The sequence below is a fragment of the Argopecten irradians genome, unplaced genomic scaffold (genome assembly GCF_041381155.1).
Source record: "Argopecten irradians isolate NY unplaced genomic scaffold, Ai_NY scaffold_0074, whole genome shotgun sequence".
NCBI lineage: Eukaryota > Metazoa > Mollusca > Bivalvia > Pectinida > Pectinidae > Argopecten > Argopecten irradians.
Genome location: NW_027187541.1, coordinates 55,193 through 77,064, shown reverse-complemented (window position 1 = coordinate 77,064; position 21,872 = coordinate 55,193). Strand labels below are relative to the sequence as shown.

General features: G+C 33.5%; 1 protein-coding gene across 1 annotated transcript; it reads right to left on the bottom strand.

The window, feature by feature from the left end:
* Positions 1 to 7,318: 7,318 nt before the first annotated feature.
* LOC138311638 (uncharacterized) lies at positions 7,319 to 21,780 on the bottom strand. The gene is made up of 8 exons (XM_069252908.1): positions 21,710 to 21,780; positions 14,144 to 14,249; positions 13,680 to 13,703; positions 13,309 to 13,417; positions 12,744 to 12,976; positions 9,253 to 9,428; positions 8,996 to 9,094; positions 7,319 to 7,884 (listed from the first exon to the last, which is right to left on the bottom strand). Coding segments are annotated over exons 1-8 (819 nt in total). The 3' UTR covers positions 7,319 to 7,883.
* Positions 21,781 to 21,872: the final 92 nt, after the last annotated feature.

The window sequence follows — 21,872 nt, the reverse complement described above, 5'->3', positions numbered from 1 at the left end:
GTCGGTTAATTTTGTTTTTTGTCCCCTTTGTGTTCCATTTTTGTCTCCTACAAAAAAATGTGGATTACTAAACGCGTGAGGGACCATACCAAAAAACGAAAATTGAATGGATGCTACATTGAAGTAAGCTTTTGACTATGAGTCAAACTTAATTTCTCCAGCTAGGGGTAATAAATCCCTCATCGCTACAACCCAACAACAAAGTTACAATCATAATGTTCAAATTTTAAAACTTAATAATCAGTCTTTTGCCCAAATGAATAGGTAATATCTAAACTCGCTTGACATAAAACTCATCACTATTCAAAAATACTCTACTTACATGAACAAAATATTTGTTTACAAATCATAAAAATATGGAATGAAATATTCCCACTTGTTCCAAATCTTAGCGAAAAAAAAAAAAAAACCTATTCCCTTTCCTTAGGGATATGATGTTTAAATGCATTAATAAATCTTTCCCTTATAATATTATACCTGGTATAATTTTGTAGCAAAAAGGAAGATTGAAAAAACAGGTTTTACAATAACATGTCACAGAATTAAAATTTTTCAAATAAATAAGTCTGTCCAACAACCTCCAGAATTTTTAAAAAAATAAAAATGACTCATCGGCCACTGATATTTTCTTTTTTTTCAATAATCCAAATGAAGACATAGACAAAAACTTAATAACCAATAAATCAGTTTTTTTTTTTTATTATAAAAACAAATAAACTAAATTCCCTTTTTTTGTTGCCAAAGTACCTTGTACCATCTGTACATTAATCACTATTTTCCATTTACTTTCCAACAAATTTTGGTTCATGCTATGTCTGGTCCATTTTATGCAATACTTGCCTTTAATATCGAATATTTTTTTAAAATCTCACTAGAAACGTAAATTGCTTCGTATCCGCTTCTATGCCCAGTGAAAAAACTCTACATGCAGTTTTATTTTAAAATTTGTTATTGTCCAAAACTATTAGTACATCAACCACTAAAAGTATAAAATTGGCATCTTCCAACGCATACTACTGAAACGTCTACAAAATATGTACTAAAGTTAATTGGTCGCCCGTGCCCTATGGCTGGCTTGCTGTTTGGTTGGTCAAATGACGACTTATCTCTGATTAGGGTTAGATAGTCTTTTTGATACGGTCTTTTAAATTTCCAAAATGGTAGACCAAAGTAGTTCTGCGCAACTTCTCCTCTCCTCTTCTCAGTCACACACACGGTGGGGGCCCTGTAAAGGTCAGCCGCGGTATTGAACTGTAGGTGGGTACTGTGAGAGCCCGAAAAAAGTTAACCCCAGGTCCCCCTCCCTAGTCCCTGGAATTCAGTGTCCTGGATTGTCCCCTTCTAATTTTTTTTTCAGTCCTAGTTTTTTATCGTCCTCCCGTCCCTGGGGGTTTTTTTTTTTTCAAGTCTCCTGAACTGGGGGCTATGTTGCGCCCCGCTTAATTTTTAAAATGAATCTGGGTTTTACGAGTGCGAGCTCCATGGAGCAAACGATCGGTGGCCTGAGTGTGACAATGGCCCTTTTTTTTGCCCCCCAAAATAAGTTACCCCAGCACTTCAATAAACTTGTATCAAAAATTTACTTAAATTTTTTTAATTTTCCCAGAATTTGAAATAACCGCCTTAATACCGGCGCCCTGATAAATTTTGCAGCCTTAAAACACAAAATAAAAAAATGTTTTTTTTTTTTTTTTGATTTTCCCCCTGACCTGGACTTTTGGTTTTGAGGCTTGAAACAAAAACCGGGCCTGTTTAATATGCCGACATTTTTTGCCACAAACTATAATAATGCCCGCAAGTTTTTAAAACCGGTTGTGTGTGGACACCGTGAATGTTCCATTGGTCCATTTCCTTTTTACCAAAACATTTTCCAACGTAGTCCCCACCATAAGACCCAAACCTTAATTTGGGTAAACTATTTTTTAAACTTAAATTATAATTGGTCCCCACCTATTATATTTTAAACCCGTGCAATAAGCATGCCGTGGCGATTGTCGCTTGGGTCCCCCATGCGCTTTTTCCCGCCGAACAATCACGCACAATAGTTCCGCTACTAAAGTTAGGTGGCCGTACACAAATTTTTTAAACAGAGATTTTTTCGGTCCATCCTTAGTTTTGGCCATGCCCTTAAAACCATGAAGTAAACACTCCCCGCGGTTTTTGACCTTACCTTTAAAATATACTTAACACAGTCCATTTTTAACTAAGGTTTAAATAAAGCAACATTTTTTTTAATATACACCACAATAAATTGCCCCACTCTGCCAATTTAAAACACAGCCTCATAAAAATTAATAATACGCCATGGTTTTTGTTTTATTAAATTAACTTTTATACTTTGTACTCTTATAAAATACACTTAAGATTTTTTTAAACTCAAGCCCTCGTGATTCCACAATTTAGACAGCGGCCCTAACATAAAACAACCTTTTTTCCCCTTTGTCCAACAGTTCAACCAGTTACCCCCACCTTCCTGTTTACCTTTCGGGAATAAATTTTCAAAAAGCATAATTATCTAATGATACTTTGATATCATGGGGACCCTTTTAGCAGGCTCCTACCCCCCTGTCCTATCTCTTTAAAGGTTACATATGCATCTATTCCCACCAATAATATTTGTTGGAGGCCTTTAGCAAGGCCCTTACCAAGCCTGCCTACCTCTTACAGGGTTTACAATCTGCGTCCCCCCCTATTACAACCCTGTAATACCTTTGAGGGCCTTTTAAGGCCCCAAAAGGCTTCCCCCAGCCGCCCTCCCCTACATCCTTAGAGGTTTTTTTACCCCATGGACATGGACATGTTAATTTTTTTGCAACTATTGTTTTTTTTATGAATATTTGGCAATGTTTTGGTCGCAAATACAAAACTACAGTACCACCTAGAAAAACTGTTCCGCGACCCCTAATGCCCCATAGGGAATGTTTAACACCTACCGAACGATTTATATTTTATTTTAATGATTAAATTAATAATAGGACTTTTTTTCAATTTTGGGTACAAATTTAAAAACATATCAACATTTTCCAACAATTTTTTTAAAAAAAAAGGATGGAGAAATAATAATACAGAAATTAATTTTTTAACTGGGAGGGTTTTTGGTTGAAGATTACGAAAAAGAATATATGGAAAAAATATCACAGTTTTAACCTTCATTAGTCCCCACCTGTTAGCCTGAATTCCATGCAAAAATCATGTGCGAAACTCAGCTTTTCTTGGTTTGTCCGTAATCCAACTTCTTTTGCCAACGTTCCAAAGAAGTTTATCGCCATTATTTTGAACTCACGCACGCACAAATCTTATAAAATCCATTTTTTGAATTATGGTTTATAGTATGTAATGAAAATTTTTCAGCCCCAGTAAACAAACATTTAATTGCCATTTGCGTACCAATATCTTTGTTAAAAAAGTCCAAGAAATCTTCTGGAAAACATTTCCTTGATTTGCCTGATTTTCCTATTGTTTTAAAGTGTAATGACCTTCTATAAATCTGCATAATATTGACCCTCCAAATACCAATAACAAAAACAAACCATGATCTAGTTTAACGAAATTCCCTTCAGCACACCCCCTTATATATTACTTTGGAACAAAACCCAAGTTTGTTTTGGAAACAACCCCTATTCCTTATTTTTTCAGTTAGAAAGAGCACAATGCAAGAGCAACAGAAATTCCTTTTTTTTTCTGTACTCGTTCCATGTTTATTTTTTTTTTGTTCATTCCCCAGACATGCCCAAGAAAACAATTGGTAGTAAAAGGAACAAAAAATTGTTTTTGATTATCATTTGTTGGCGAAGCCAAGCTTATTGGCTTTTTAATGCATTTCAAAGGGGCTGGTTTTTGAATTTTGTTCCCACAAATTTTTTTTCCAAGTTTTAAATGGTATTCTAAACCAAGAAAACTTGGAATTGACCTATATCCCCATTTTGTTGAACCATTTTACGGAAGAAAACCATGAAAATACAATATCAATAAAAAATTTCTCTCCTTTGTACAAAAAATTCCACTTTTCCCTCCTCTGTTGAGAACCAATAATGTTTCCTTTTGAGCAAATTTAGCATCCAAAATCCATAGAAAAATAATCTGTTTTTGGAAGGGAAACCTTCAATGTGACTAAAATTAAAGTGATGCCATAAGCGGTTCCCCCTTTTCTACCCTTCAGGCAATATGCCATGGTTGGAATCCATAGCAATGTCCGTGTGTGACGGACAAACCATAAAAAAATAAAGATGGTAGATCCTCTTGCTGAAATTTGGGCTTTTGAAAAAAGTTTATGACAGGTCTCAAAAGACAATGGGATGAATCATCAGCTTCTTTGTATTCCTTGCTGCCCCTGTTCCCTCATCTATGGTAAATTTTACGAATATTTTTCTCAAAGCTTTACCACTCGGTGTGAATAGGCCGCCCCCATATTTTGGTGGATTATATGTACCTATCTGTACTCTACTGCTTCTTTCTGGTGGGAAGAAACAAAGGTAAATCTACACAAGTTAATATATATTTAATGAATTTGACAATACTCGTGGCAACAAAATTTTCATTCTGATTGCAATACATAGAAATTTGCAATGAGATCTCTGACCTCTGGACAGTAAAACCGTAAGTTTTGCATGGCAGCATTGAAATATCTATCCCCATTTTCATCTGGATTTATTACTACTGATGTAAACAAGTAGTTCATCTAATGACGATACAATGCACTTTGGAATAATAGTAGACAGTGGTGCAGTAGTAGATAGCATAATCAACAACTTTGCATAGGCAATTTTTTCAACATGTGGCATATTACCTACAAGGAAGCGCTCAAATGAGTCCTTAACATCTTCAGGTAAAACGGTCTGAAGAAAATCTGTCCTAGCCATGACAGTATCTTCATCAAGATTAGCTTCTGCAATTGCTTTTCTTCACCGAATACTCTGTTTGCAAGAAAATATAGGTGCTCTCTACACACTTTCATATTTTTAGCACTAATATCAATAGAACTTTTTAAGAAACAACGATCTAATCTACGATGTAGCGTTTGATAAACTGCAGGTTCCGATGGTTTTTCAATAGGTTCAAAAACAGCATTTCGAAAGCCAATCCCAATTTTTGTTCCATCACATGCTAATTGAGGTGGTGTAAATTTACATACTTCGCATGGTTTCCTGAAATCAATATGCATGTTTGATGCCCAGCTGAACCACCATTTTAAAAAAACTCCAGGGTCCATAAAACTTCGAGATTTTGGAAAACGTCTGATATAAGTAGATGTCATACTTTTGCAAAACCCTGAAAATGTTGTTTTAGAATTCAAAACTTGATGTACATACATCCAACCAATTTCGTCACCTGCAGCTGTATCAGAGCTATACACATGGATACATGATGATTCCCCTTCATCCAATGGTAACAGGCAGCAGGAAGCTGTACATGTACGTGTATGAATATTACATAATACTGGGGCAATCTCATGATCAGTATAAAAATTGTAACACCATCAGGATATTCAGAACTTGTCCAACCTGCCCCACATGGACATGTTGTCAAAGGTATAGACTGAACAAATATAGGACCTTTAAGGCATCCATCTACCCGAGGGATACAATCTTCATTCTTATCATTTAACAAATCCCGTATTTGTACAGCAGCTGCTAACTCTTCAGAACATTCCTTTCTGGCCGAATGAGAACTTTTACATGGGAATTTCCACAAACCAGAGGAAACATCAAAACATTCAGTATTATTACTAAAGTCTTCAAATATATCTGACCCAATGTCAAGCTCAATTTGAGGCAAGCCTGCATGAGGATCATCAAAAGGTTGTTCATCAAAATCCTCAATACTTTCTATTTTGAACGTCTGCCATTCTTGGGACTTGTGGATGCATTTCAAATGTTCACATAGTGAATTTGAATCATCAAATAATTCAATATTCCGTTTGGCTCCTTTTATGGATTTGCAGTATCCATTTAAACATGAAATAACATATTTACCATGCAGTAGATGCATTGAAAGTAATGTACACAAATGAAGGTTCTCCATCAGGTAAATTAGAAAACTGAAAACGTCCTTGTATTATTTCTACCCATCAAAGTAACATATGGTTTCTCACATAATTCTAAACCTTCAGAGACTTTAAGATCAAGTGCAGTTTTATTTTCTTGAGAAATAAGGATACTTGGAATAACACATTCTTTCAAAAAGCGACAATGCATGCATTTTACACTAGTTGAAACATCAATTAAGCTATTTTGGAAAACATCTTCTCCTCTGGCGCATTCTATTAGAGTTCTGTATATTCTACACGAACACCTATACACAAAACCATCCTCTGTTCTTTGCCGAGAGGTATGAAAATAATCAAAATTCGAAAATTTTCCATTTTCATGATTGTAATCATTTAAAACATGTCTCTGCTAAATTTTCTACAGGTGAGCTTCCAAGGGCAAAAGAAAGCATTTCCCTAGTTGCTATGCCATTTCTAGTAAGTTTTGTTGCAGGAGCAACTTCAACAATATTATCTGTATTAGGACAAAGCAACTAACGGTGTGGAAGTTACATTTCCTTGTAAACGTAACCCCATTGAACTTTCAAAAATATTGAATAACTTATGAGTATCATTTTTCAAAAACAGCCATGAGATTTGCTAACGGAAAAGACTTTGGTATTGACTTAGATGTTGGCAGTCTTTCCTCAAATCTAACTTTTTCTTTCAATAGTGAATGGCTATTTGATAAATAATTCAGATAAATAGACTGGTTTAAAAGAGGTTGAGAATTGGGAAAATTTTCTTCAGCAAAATGCTCAGACAACTTGCTTTGTTCAGTCCGTCTTTGGAGAGGAAATGACAGAAATTGATCTTGAAATTTTTTTCTGTCAGAATCAGAAGTATTTGTATGTAAAAACCAATCATCTGAGGACTCTGACTCTATATGTGCATGAAATCCCTTTCTGACACAATGAGAGAGATTAAGCACAAAATTGACACCACAATTTTCAGCATGACTTAAACTATTTCCCAAAAGTTGTTTAAAGTTTTTCAAATTATACTTATAATTTTTATCAGTTCTTCCTTTTTTGCCTTTGATCGTCCTTTCACTTTCACGATTTTTACTTAATGTTTTAATGTCAGAATTTGTAACAACTTGACTCAAAATTTATGCTTCAGAAGAAATGTCTAATGCCTCGAGTAAGTAATTTTTTCAGCCATTGAGACATGAAACCAGTATAGCAACCTGATTCAACATATCTTGCATAAAAAATACTTCTTTCATCAACCTCTACCATAAACACATTACAAACAAATACACCTTCAGTAGTATTAGTTGATGTATAGAAAGCCTTATTGCACAATCTTCTGCTTCTAGTAAAAATTTAGATTTTTTTGTAATAAAATTATTTTCTTGTAATTTTTCTACTATTTTCAACTCTGTAACTATAGCAGTGTTACACCTCTCTAAATTTTTCATTAAAATTATCTTCCATGGACAGTCATAAAAAATGTGGTTGTGAATGGGAAGTTTTCATTTTCTTAACTCTTTTAGTATTATGTAGAGTGAAGGCAGTACTTGTACCTTGGAGTTCAGGTCTAGAAGTTACAATTCTAGTGTGATCAGTGTTGTCAGGCATTTTCACACAATACACATCATTAAATAATGGCATATTTAGTTCCTGTTTATCAGCATCGTCATTAATACAATATTGCTCATCAACGATTCTATATTCATTACCCTTGAATTCCCATTTTCCTGGTGGCTGCCTTGAAATGAAATTCTCCACCTTTTCGTAATATTCTTTTGGACTCTTCTGTTGTAAATGGAAAAGGTACATCATGTGGTCAAATATGGTGTACCTCTTCTTGATGGTAAATGAAGAATCCAACAGTAAAAGGTTCAAGTCACCTCTCTGTAAAGAAAAAAGAATACACAAATCAAATGAGTCGTGAAACTGAGTAACTGGTTCCGATTTCTCAAATAAACTTATTAAAGTCAAATTCTGACCAAAGTCATTTTTTGTCACATAAATTACATAAGGAGAAGAATTTAAGTTTTGATTTGTCTTCTATTCTCAGTTTGAGACATGAGGTTTTCAACTTGCCAAGTTGTCACTCTCCACAAAGAGTGCTTTCAAACAAAACTTGATCCACATATTTATACTCAAATGGTAAATCGGTGCTGAATTCCCAAATGGCAAAATTACCAATCAATATCAATTAAACCATTTTGTCTATAAGATAAATATAAAACATGTTGTTGCTTCAGTTCAAGATTCTTACTGTAAATCTGAAATTAATTTTGAAATTAAAGTAGATCACTTCGACGAATAACATGTTCAAGATTATTCATTAAACATAAAATCTGCTTTCCCAAGTACCTTCAATGCCTCAGTCGATTTTCGTGAGAAATAAATGATTTTATTTATCAGTACATATGATATGAGGTCATAATAAGATGACTATTTATCATATGACTTCCATGTTTTCCCATTCAATATATCCATTTAATAAATCTTTTTTACACGTGTAATATAACCTATCTGCATGGTGATTGGTTGATTCTGATGAATGATACATATTTCAACTGATCGATTGATTGATCATCTAGCAGAAAACTCCAAACAGGAAGAAACAAAGGCATATATTAGCCATATGATAAATAGAATCTATCATTCGTTTCCCTTCATATTAAATTGATGATATTCTTTTCAAATTTTTCATTTTTTGCTCTTAAAAGGCCATGAAAAATTATAAAAACTCGCATTATAAATCTAATATGGAGGGAAACTCATTTAAGAGTAATATAAGTTGTCAAATATGATATAAAGGGAACTTCTGCTCAAAGTCTATGTCTACAAACCTTGTGAGTTTTATAAAAATGTAGTTAATGTCAATAATAAATGGCTTTAATATTATAAATGTTAAAAATCAGGGCAATGTAACCAAAGCTTATCAATAACAAGTTAAAACATTTCAATTATTTATATTTCAAGTAACATATATAGATAGCATTATACTAACCAAGGCAGGCGGGCAAAGCCGTAGATCTGTGGAATGCTCATCAAGATAACTGGAAGGCAATGCCTCACACCAGGAATCAAGTGATTCGAAAATAGTAGTCTGTAATTAAAATACAAATTATCAAAAACAAAGTAAAGAATTTCTTTTAAAAGAATCCAAAATAAAGCTTTATGAATTTTGAATGTTATGTTATTGTTTGCTCAACACTTATTTCAAAACAAACTACTAGAATGTATAAAACAGAATGGTGTTATTACCTTGTATATGTGTTGAGGAATATGAGATTCCATATCTCTATCAATAATGTCAGGAGCTCCCCAGACACAATCTCCCCATCCACATATGATGTCGAACACATGGGTACCAGATATATGGCAAGGTCTTGTATTGATGGAAACGTCTGCTCATTACCTCCACATGTTTGATGTTCACACTACAAAACGATGCAAAACATTTTTTACATCTATAGCATCCAAACATAGATAAACAAAAATTATTACAAATGTATTTGTTGCAAGCCGTAAAATACAGTTCAGTACATCAATAGTAGACAACATAAATATCCTACTTTAAAAATAATATAAAGAAATTATATCTGAAACAAAATGATGAAAACTAAGACAATTCAAACTAGAAATTGTCACCGGGACAATTTGACGGGCTTTTCACCTAAAAGCTACTCCGTTCAAGATCATTCATAACACACCAACAAACTTGACAGCCATTTATTTCAGCATCCTGCAGGCCCAATATAAGATATCTAGGCCTTTCAGAATTTCAGGAGAAGTCATTTGGATATTTAAGATTGTTTGGCACTTGTGACCTTGAATATAGGTCAAGGTTAATCATATTGTAGGCATTTACGTCAGCATGATTCATGCCTAATATTAGATGTCTAGGCCTTCTAGAATTTCAAAAGAGGATTTGTTAATGATTTTGTCAAAAAAATTGCACTTTTGAACTTTGACCCTTATTTCCAAAACGAAAGTTCCTGTATAACAGAAGTGTGGTATGTAAGTTAATTGTTTCTCTTTCAATTCTACATAACATATCCAAAAATCAAAGAAATTGTCTATGTGGTTAACGAGCTACGGCTGTCTCAATGAGCTGTATTTTCACTGGATCATTTTCATAGCTCTAAAATCACAATCACTCTGTGACCTGGGATGAAAGTCAAGGTCGTTTATTTTTTTAAACATGATAGTCAACTACCAAAGCATACTTCATGCTCAATATCAAGCCTTTATACCATGTAGAACTTGACAAGAAGTTGTTTTCGTGATTTTCACCGAAAACGGCGAATTTGCATTATGAGTCAATGATCAACCGGAAGTTGACATTTTAGAGAAAAACGTACAATTACAAAGTTTCTCAGTATGCTATTCTACATAACATATAAAAATATGAAAGGAATTGGCTTAGTGGTTAACGAGATATGGCTGTCTAGGTTAAACCGGAAGTGATGTCATTGCGGCCATATTTGAATTTGAATCAACATCATATTAACAAGAATTGGTCACGATGATAAGTGGAATATCTTGTGTGAGTTTGGGCTTGATCGGACTGGTGGAATCAGAGGAGATATTTAAAATATAATTATCGAAATTTGCAAAAAAAATCTTAGTTAAATATTAATTACGTCATAAAAAATTATTTAGTGGACCAATTTTTAATTTGAAGACTCAAACCCTTCAGAATGAGATACTACATCGATTTAATGCAAAAAATTTGGAAAAAAATTAATAATAAAAAAAATTCTAAAAATAGTCACTTTTTTGTAAACTTTGACCTCTAGCGAGCTTTTTAACGAGACATATTTTGTGAAAACATGTCGTGGGTGAAAGTTAGATATGTTCATTCACTACAATAAAATACCTTCATATTTGACACAGCATTCATACTATTTGAGTTATAGCAGTTTTTGTGTTTTTAGGTTTTACGTCATGGCGGCCATTTTGGAATTTTTGACCTACTTAATTTTGTTCATGGATCACCTTCCGATACATAGTTTTTAACATACTGAAATCTTTTTTATCCTATGTCTTACCGTTTGACCTATAGAGCGTTCACAAAAACAGGAAGAAGAATAATAAGAATAATAAGAAACTAGAAATTGTCACCGGGACAATTTGACGGGCTTTTCACCTAAAACCTACTCCGTTCAAGGTCATTTATAAAACACTTGGTAGTGCTTATGGTAGTGCTTAGTTTCAACGTACCAAAAGTCCAATACCAGGTCTTAGGCCTTTCAGAACTTTACAATAAGTCATTTGAAGATTTTAGGATTGTTAGCCCGAGTGCCCTTTGATATAGGTCAAGGTCAATCACATTAACAAACTTGGTAGGCATTGATGTCAGCATGCTTCATGCTTAATATTAGGTCTCTAGGCCTTCTAGAAATTGAGAAGATGTTTTAATGATTTTGTCGAAAAAATTGCATTTTTGAACTTTGTCCCTTATTTCCAACCGGAAGTTGACGTTTTACAGAAAAGTTGTGACGAAATTAATTGTTTCATTTTTTATTCTACATAACATATCCAAAAATGAAATAATTGGCTCTTTGGTTAACGAGCTACGGCTGTCTCAATGAGCTGAATTTTCACAGGATTATTTTCATAACTCTACAATCACACGCACTCTGTGACCTTGGATGAAGGTCAAGCTCGTTTATGTTTTCAAACCCGATAGTCAACTACCTTAGCTTACTTCATGCTCAATATCAAGCCTCTATACCATGTAGAACTTGATAAGAAGTTGTTTTCGTGATTTTCACCGAAAACGGCGAAGTTGCATTATGAGTCAATGATTAACCGGAAGTTGACATTTTAGAGAAAAATGTACAATTACAAAGTTTCTCAGTATGCTATTCTACATAACATAGAAAAATATGAAAGGAATTGGCTCAGTGGTAAACGAGTTATGGTTGTCTAGGTTAAACCGGAAGTGACGTCATTGCGGCCATATTTGAATTCAAATCAACACCATATTAACAAGAATTGGTCACGGTGATAAGTGGAAGATCTTGTGTGATATTGGGCTTGGTCGGATTGGTGGAATCAGAGAAGATGTTTAAAATATAATTGTCGAATTTGCAAAAAATTCTTAGTCAAATATTAATTCGTCATAAAAAATTATTTAGTTGACCAATTTTTAATTTGAAGACATCAAAACCTTCAGAATGAGATACTGCATCGATTTAATGCAAAAAATTTGGAAAAAAATTGAATATTGAAAAATTTTTTTTAAAATAGTCACTTTTTTGTAAACTTTGACCTCTAGCGAGCTTTTTAACAAGACATATTTTGTGGAAACATGTCATGGGTGAAAGTTAGATATGTTCATTCCTTACAATAAAAATACCTTCAGATTTGAAATAGCTTTCATACTTTTTGAGTTATAGCAGTTTTTGTGGTTTCAGGTTTTACGTCATGGCGGCCATTTTGAAATATTTGACCTACTTAATTTTGTTCATGGATCACCTTCAGATACATGGTTTTAACATACTGAAATCGTTTTTATCCTATGTCTTACCGTTTGAACGATAGAGCGTTCACAAAAACAGGAAGAAGAATAATAATAATAAGAATAATAATAATAAGAATAAGAAACTTAACGAAAACAATAGGTCTTTTCACCAAAAAGTGAAAAGCCCTAATAAGAAACTTAACGAAAACAATAGGTCTTTTCACAAATAGTGAAAAGCCCTAACTATTGTGTAAAAGAATGTATGCATTGCTGATTTACTTACCTTATAGATTGGGCCAGGATTTGCCTCAATATCCCCACAGGACAACAAGGGTATAGATGTTCCTGTGTGAAGACCAATGATGCTAGTGTTTGTGTTGCTTGTAGTTGGGTCTTCTTGTGGGAAATGGTTATTTATGTTGGGTTGGGATGTTGTGTTGGTTGTGTTATTGTTTCTGTTTAATGATTTTGGCTGTGTGTTATGTGTGCTGGTGTGTTTGTGACTTGTTTGTATGTCTGAAAGTAATATATATAATATACAAGTATACATAACAATAACATTACACAAAAGGAAATCATTAAACAAATTATCACATTATTTAAAAAAAATCAATTTAATTGTCTTGGTATATATTACATATTCAAATTAATATAGTAGTACTTCCTTTAAATTTCTTTTTCTCTCTCTATATTGCTACTTTCTGCTTGCTTTTTAAATTGAAAATCTATGTGTTGTAATGAAATTTGCTGTTGTTGTGGTATTCTCCACTTACTGTAGGTTTCACCCAGAAAATGTCCTCAAATGAATATGCAAATAAAAACTATATCACTGAGTCAATTATACATACCAGTACTATTTCCCTGGCTCCTGTGGCACTTGATATAGTGGTCAAGGAATTTTATGTCATTGTTGTGGTATGTGCCACAACAATGCGTCCCCAGCTTCTTGGTGATTTGCTGAAATGATAATAATAAAACAAATTATTTTATTTTACTTTTAAAATGTACTATGCTTCTACTTTAATCTACACACATTTTATTTTATTGTTTTTAAAGACCAAGATATTTACCACTTTATTATTATGAATCCCTAAAAAAAATCAATTGCACTTTGTACAATGTAGATAACATAACCTATTATCACTGGAAATGAAATCTGAACAAGCTGACTGATTAAACTCCGAGTTATTGTAACTGATATTTCATGATGTTATCTTACTGTATCTTTTCTTTTTGTTGTCTTCTTGACCGATCAAATGTGATTGTTCTGCAATTAAAAATAAAGCACTAAATTCATGTATCTATAAAAAATCTCTAATAATGTCCAATTTTTAGTTAATACATAATGTCAATAATATCTTTTTTATGAATTAAGAATATGGAAAGAGCAAAGGTTAAATCTAATTAAATTTCAAAGGAGTTACTGACCTGAAATTTAAACACAAATTTAACAAGTGGTCTAAGAAGTATCGAAAAAATTATCATGGAGATGTATACCAATTTCAACATATAATTAAATGAATAACGGAATTCTAAACAAGCGAAAAATTATACTTAACAAATCAAACTGTAACTGATAAGTAAAATATTAACATAGACTTCGTCAAAATTTGATGACTATAAGAAAGGTGATCAAGAGGACAGATCAACCGAGAATTCTGATAACATCTTTCTTTAACATACCTCATTTTTGACTTTTGTCTCCTCAAATAATGACACAACACACTTTGGTTTCACAACAATCGCAAAGCTGTCGTCAATGTCCAGTGTAACATTGTATGGAGACAGCCTATTGAAATGAAATCGAATGAAAATAAAATGAGACATATTGATAATTAATGACCACACTTCCTACAATTATAAGTAGTAAATATACTATGGAAAGATGTTGGGTGTCAATACACAGCTATATATATAAATATATATATAAAAAAGAACAATGTCCATGTGATGGTTTCCATATACATAAAAAAAAACACAACTATAAAACAGTTTTTTCTCCCTAGCGCTTTCTCGGCTCATGCCGGTCTTCAGGGGCAAAAAGAATTCAAACCCCTGAAGACCGGCATGAGCCGAGAAAGCGCTAGGGAGAAAAAACTGTTTTATAGTTGTGTTTTTTTTATGTAAATATATATATATATGTACATAAATGTGAATAATTTTTTTTTAAATGTACAGTACAGACAATGTTCAATACTATCAAATCTTTCCTGTATGATCAACAGTGCTAGATCTCTCTACCAACTGAGTGAAAGAGGCGCCATGCTCCATCTGACAGCAAAGATTTGGAGGCTTTGCTTATAAACATCCAACCACATCAGGTGCTCTTTTTACAATTACAGAAAAAAAAAACTGTGGTAGAAAGAAGAGAGACAGCCACAAATCAATTAAAGTTAAAGCAGATGAAAACAAGGATATGCAAATTAATAACAAAATGCACTAAATCGAAATTACACATTTAGTTAGTAAAAGCAATAAACATTGATGCCATCATGCAATTACAGAAAAATGATAATGAAGCATTCATATAACAAACAAATCCTTCATGCATGTGATATCATTAGTAGGAGTGAAACAGTTCTAACGTCATGAAACGTGGTATACTTCTTTTCGTTCTATACACAGTATTCTCAGAATTACAGTACATGTATATACTGTCAACTTTTTCTGGGTGGCTTGTGGCAGTCCAAAGCACTTATACATGTATACTGTATATAAGCGGGTTTCTGATTAGTGTAGCCAGTTTTCATAACGGCCAATCAAGTGGCATTACAGTAACCTTGTTATTGACAGAAAAATATAATCTGTCAATATAATCTGCCTTGGCATCTTAACGCTCTGCTATATGGCATTATTTGGGATATTCTATGTAGAAACGGTTATATAAACAAATTTAAAGAGTGTACTTGTCTAGCATATGGTTGATTCCAGATTTGAAACATTGTAGCATGTAAGATTTAGGTCTTAATATTAGAAATGTATTATCTATGATGTAAGAGTTTACAATGGTGGGTGTTACTTTTGATATGCTTTTAATTATTGATTTTCACATTTTGGCAGATATGAATATCAAATGTATTAACCGAACCATGAACAATGTATCACAATACGAACCGAACCAGAGAAAGCGTACCATTTCACCCCTAGTCATGAGATCAGTTCAATGCAATTTTTTTTTCTTTTTAGACCTTGGCAGCCACATAATGTCAATATAAAAAGTTAGGTCAGAAACACCCAAGTAGTTTGTTTAAAATCAAGGACATAAAAAATATACTAGGTAATTATGTATTATCACAATAACTTTTATCAAATAATTAATAACTATAATATACAAATGACATAATGTATAGACATATAATTCCATTTAAAAATAGCTTTTATACAATACTTAATGGTATAGTTGAATGTATACTACATTTAAAACTTTAACAAATAAGATAACTCAATAGTTAAAAGTCCATAAAAAGAAGAAAAATTGCACGAAAATAAAGTTTTCGTGAGAAAAGCATTAATGCGGTTTCTAGTCTACCAAACAAAAACAGAGCTTTAGTATCAACAAAGTTAATCAACATAACATGCTCAACTCTTTTTAGTATGAACAAAGTTAATCAACAGGATATTTTAATTATAAATGTATACCGTTGATAAATATGTTCACCATCTAGTGAGTATGAGGACAGCTAAGGAAAAACATGTATGTTGTGAAAAATATGCAGAAGAATATTCCGTATTAATTGTGAGCACACAGCAAAGCGTATTATGCAAAATTTTATAAATGCTTTAAATACTGGTTTAAAATTAGTGCTCATTTTCTACATGATCAAAAGGCTTTACAAATAAAAAGTTAAAGTTATATGTGCCATGAATCAATAAGAGCTTCTTTTATGTTATTCACCTAAAAAGTTCACAATATTTTGAAAATTACAATGATTGCAATGCATGTATATGTACAGGTTTCAATTTTACAAGTACAAATTACAGCTGACATTATATTTATGTTTACAGTGTAGTGGAATGAGTACATAGAGTCAGACCATGACGCTAAGTTGTGGTCTACAATCTCATTTCACATTTGTGTAGCATTATTTGTAATTGTAAAGTAATTTCTTCAGTTCAGGCATAAAAACAATAACTTTACTGCTAATCGTAGGTAATGTTTATAAAGTATCATACATATTTGTCTGTCCATTTCAATGATTTTCACAGCTTAATTAATTCACCAAACCTGATGGTTTTCAATGTATTACTGAAGAAAAAATAACATGTCAAAATTTTCGCACAGTTACGGCACATACAACTTCAATATGTACACAAGAGAAGCATAAAGGATAGAAAAAAATAAAAATCTGAACAGTCCACAGCCACTATATATATGGAAAGACAAACATTTAAAAAGATTTAGAACAGAAATGAAATGAAGTGGACATATATAGCATATTGGCAAATTCATTACAAACACATTATAACTAAATGTGAAGTAGAACAAGAATATATATCACTTACCACTCTACGATTAGAAAATTTCATTCTTTTGGATCTCCTCCTCCTCCTCTTCAATTTATCGGTACATTTAGTTCTGCAGGTGTTTTTCTATCAATGTTCAATAATATAATTAAGTGCAATCATCACACAATAAAAACATCAAACAGAGTTCCTACAATATATCATTGCCTATTGAAGTCATTAAAACACTAATTCAAATGTGTATTGCATAAAGATGAATAACAAAAAAGTTTCATAGCCTTACTATGTGCAGTTTCATTACATTTTCTAATAACATTGATATATGCTAAAAAAAGAAATATATACATGCAAATGTACTACAAGTCCCCTTTAAATCATCCTTCACAGAAAAAATCTAAAGAGTTATATATACTGGTACATAGAAAACAATATCTGAAATACCATACCAGGTTGTATGTACATGTATATACATTAATATTATTATACTTACTTTTACCGTTTCTTTCTTTCTATCACTTGGAACATGCACAGCTGGCATAGCCCACACTACTTCAGAATAGGTCAAACGCCTAAAAAGAATTATTATTTTATTTTTAAATTGGTTTTTGTAACCTTTTGCATTTACTTGCCAGTAGTCACCATGATCATGATATCATGTACGTGCCAGTAGCCACCAAGATCATTATATAACCATATAAAATCAAAATCAACCATTTGATTACACAACTAGCTTTAATTATTAACCTTTATATCAATCTATAAGCATGTACATGTACATGTATATAAAATATCAAAGAAACACAATTTAACAAAGCATGACAATTTATTGACTCGTGCCCTATCCGGCCTCGAACTCACGATCTACGGCACCCAATTGCCTAGCCAAACATAGCTGCGCCTTCTACCACTGCGCCAAATCCACATCCCCAAAAAGGATGTTTCAATGACGAAGTGATAGTCTGTTCAATATGCTGACTTGATCACTATGGAAATTGTCAAATTAAATCTTTGGATCAACAACACATAGTGAATAGTGGTAGAAGGCGCAGCTATGTTTGGCTAGGCGATTGGGTGCCGTAGGTCTTGAGTTGGCGCGGATAGGGCACGAGTCAATAAATTGTCATGCTTTTGTTAAATTGTGTTTCTTTGATATTTTATATAAAATATAAGAAACACTAGACTTGGTCGCTAGGCCTTACTGTCTTCACAGGCGTCTTAAGGCATGCATATATATATTCTGGTACACTGCTCTTCAATTCTGCGCACTTGCTCTTCAATTACTTATACCTACTTCCAGCATTTTCCCGTTCTGTTCTACGCGTTTTTGATCCTTTACACATGCTGCCCAGCAAAAGGATTACTGAAGAAAAAATAACATGTCAAAATTTTCGCACAGTTACGGCACATACAACTTCAATATGTACACAAGAGAAGCATAAAGGATAGAAAAAAAATAAAATCTGAACAGTCCACAGCCACTATATATATGGAAAGACAAACATTTAAAAGATTTAGAACAGAAATGAAATGAAGTGGACATATATAGCATATTGGCAAATTCATTACAAACACATTATAACTAAATGTGAAGTAGAACAAGAATATATATCACTTACCACTCTACGATTAGAAAATTTTCATTCTTTTGGATCTCCTCCTCCTCCTCTTCAATTTATCGGTACATTTAGTTCTGCAGGTGTTTTTCTATCAATGTTCAATAATATAATTAAGTGCAATCATCACACAATAAAAACATCAAACAGAGTTCCTACAATATATCATTGCCTATTGAAGTCATTAAAACACTAATTCAAATGTGTATTGCATAAAGATGAATAACAAAAAAGTTTCATAGCCTTACTATGTGCAGTTTCATTACATTTTCTAATAACATTGATATATGCTAAAAAAAGAAATATATACATGCAAATGTACTACAAGTCCCCTTTAAATCATCCTTCACAGAAAAAATCTAAAGAGTTATATATACTGGTACATAGAAAACAATATCTGAAATACCATACCAGGTTGTATGTACATGTATATACATTAATATTATTATACTTACTTTTACCGTTTCTTTCTTTCTATCACTTGGAACATGCACAGCTGGCATAGCCCACACTACTTCAGAATAGGTCAAACGCCTAAAAAGAATTATTATTTTATTTTTAAATTGGTTTTTGTAACCTTTTGCATTTACTTGCCAGTAGTCACCATGATCATGATATCATGTACGTGCCAGTAGCCACCAAGATCATTATATAACCATATAAAATCAAAATCAACCATTTGATTACACAACTAGCTTTAATTATTAACCTTTATATCAATCTATAAGCATGTACATGTACATGTATATAAAATATCAAAGAAACACAATTTAACAAAGCATGACAATTTATTGACTCGTGCCCTATCCGGCCTCGAACTCACGATCTACGGCACCCAATTGCCTAGCCAAACATAGCTGCGCCTTCTACCACTGCGCCAAATCCACATCCCCAAAAAGGATGTTTCAATGACGAAGTGATAGTCTGTTCAATATGCTGACTTGATCACTATGGAAATTGTCAAATTAAATCTTTGGATCAACAACACATAGTGAATAGTGGTAGAAGGCGCAGCTATGTTTGGCTAGGCGATTGGGTGCCGTAGGTCTTGAGTTGGCCCGGATAGGGCACGAGTCAATAAATTGTCATGCTTTGTTAAATTGTGTTTCTTTGATATTTTATATAAAATATAAGAAACACTAGACTTGGTCGCTAGGCCTTACTGTCTTCACAGGCGTCTTAAGGCATGCATATATATATTCTGGTACACTGCTCTTCAATTCTGCGCACTTGCTCTTCAATTACTTATACCTACTTCCAGCATTTTCCCGTTCTGTTCTACGCGTTTTTGATCCTTTACATATGCTGCCCAGCAAAAGGCGACTAAATTTGGGGCTTTGCTTCTTTGCAAACACACCGAGGAAATAGGCGACTAAATTTGCATCCTATATCAATGAGCACCATAAATAAATTTCGCCACATATTTGACGTCACACGTGGCACGCTTTCCAGCTTCCACTTGCCGAAGGGTTAATTGCGCTCCAATGTGCTATATAGTTTAATATCTGTCTGCTTTGTCCCGCATTACTGATCGTATCCTATTATGTAATCGTGTTCGTTTTGTATGTCTTGATAAAGGGGCAGATCGCCTCGAAAATTTGACAATTTTGTTTTGTCCACACGGTTGGAATTACTTCCTTGTCCCGTATATTCTGGTACATATATAAAGAAATGGAGCCGCGCGCGATCATACTCTTACTCAGTTGTTCTCAATGACAAATGCTCATCAACACACTCTTTTAACTATGACGTCTACCAGGATGTGGTCCTTGGACATATGTATTTTGTCTTTTCGCTGGAGATTGCATTTTTTACTAATAGTATCTATTCCTTGGAAGATGTTGATCAATTATAATCCGACATCTATCACAGACTATCAAACTTACTATATATATATATATGGCGACAGTGGCTGTAATCTAGTACACGCATATATTAGAAAAAGGTGTACCATGACATATCTCATACACACAAAATGGAACAATTGACGTTTCACATTTTTTCTGATAAGCATGTGCGAGGCGACGCCAACTGTCAGCTATCGTAAGAACTAAATCAGCCTCCTACATTTAAACATCTGTGTTTAAATTCGCTGTATATATATAAATATATATAAATTAAGTGTTTTAAATACATGCGCTGAGTATTGTCTGAATTTACATGTCCCTGTGTCAATCAAATGAATTGGTGGAGAGTGTCACTTTGACCCTTCATGACCTTGCACACGCCAGTCAAACTAATTAAAACTATACTTGTAATTCCGCTCCACTACGATGCTCTTCGCTGTGCTCCAATACAAGATCTATAGCTAACAATGCCCCATTCGTGGTTACCTCAGCATGACCCCTGAGGTTAGCCAATCAGCGTCTACAGAATCTTCGGTGTGGTTATTGTGTCATTTGGAAATATAAACGGCTAACAGTACGTCCCGAAATGTTCCGATTCTAGGCCATTGGTCATGCTGAGGTGACTCGATCTGAACAGGGATTTGTTAGATCTTGTATGGGAGCGTAACGTACATAAAGCATCGTAGTGGAGCAGAATTACAAGTGTAATTTAAATTAGACTGACACGCCAAACTGATTAAAATAAGATGATGATCCTTATACCCAATCCATCCAATAAAGGATCTGACAACATCCCATAAGGAGTCATGTTTGGGTGACCTTTAGACCACCTGTACTTCAGATCGAATGCATTTTCTACACCTTACTACATCAATGGAGTGTAATGGAATATAAACGTTATCTACACTCCCTACGGCCGTCTCTGTAATGTTACGCGTGTATTTATAGCTTAGACTAGTATTGGGTGCATGTGTACCCTCAAAACCCCTGGGCTGTATTCTGTTTATACTAATCCACGTATACGAAACTGAGTCCAATACTTTCGTTTTATATACAAAGTTTCATCAAATCCAAATATAAAAAGACATGTCCCAGCATATCAATGTTTACGTATCCCATCGCATGGCATGTAGCCTAAACTTTAACATACCAGTAAGTGAGTAACTGCTAAGCTTCACGTTGTGATGGAGCTGGAGCCTAGGGGTGGGGGTAATCTAGACGCTCCGCTGTCACACAATACACATATTACATGTACATTAAAATATAAACAATTTCTTAGAGAATATTAATGATTATCCTATTAGTTCAAACATCAAGATACCTACCACTCGTCCTCTTTTGACTGCATATTGGTTGTCCCGCTCAGGAAACCCTCACATTTGTTATCTGCCGCCATGTTGGATACAGCAGTCGAAGCAAGATAACGATTGGTCAGCCAATCAAAACCCGCGTCATAAAATGGTTATTACAAATATGGTCTTTACACAA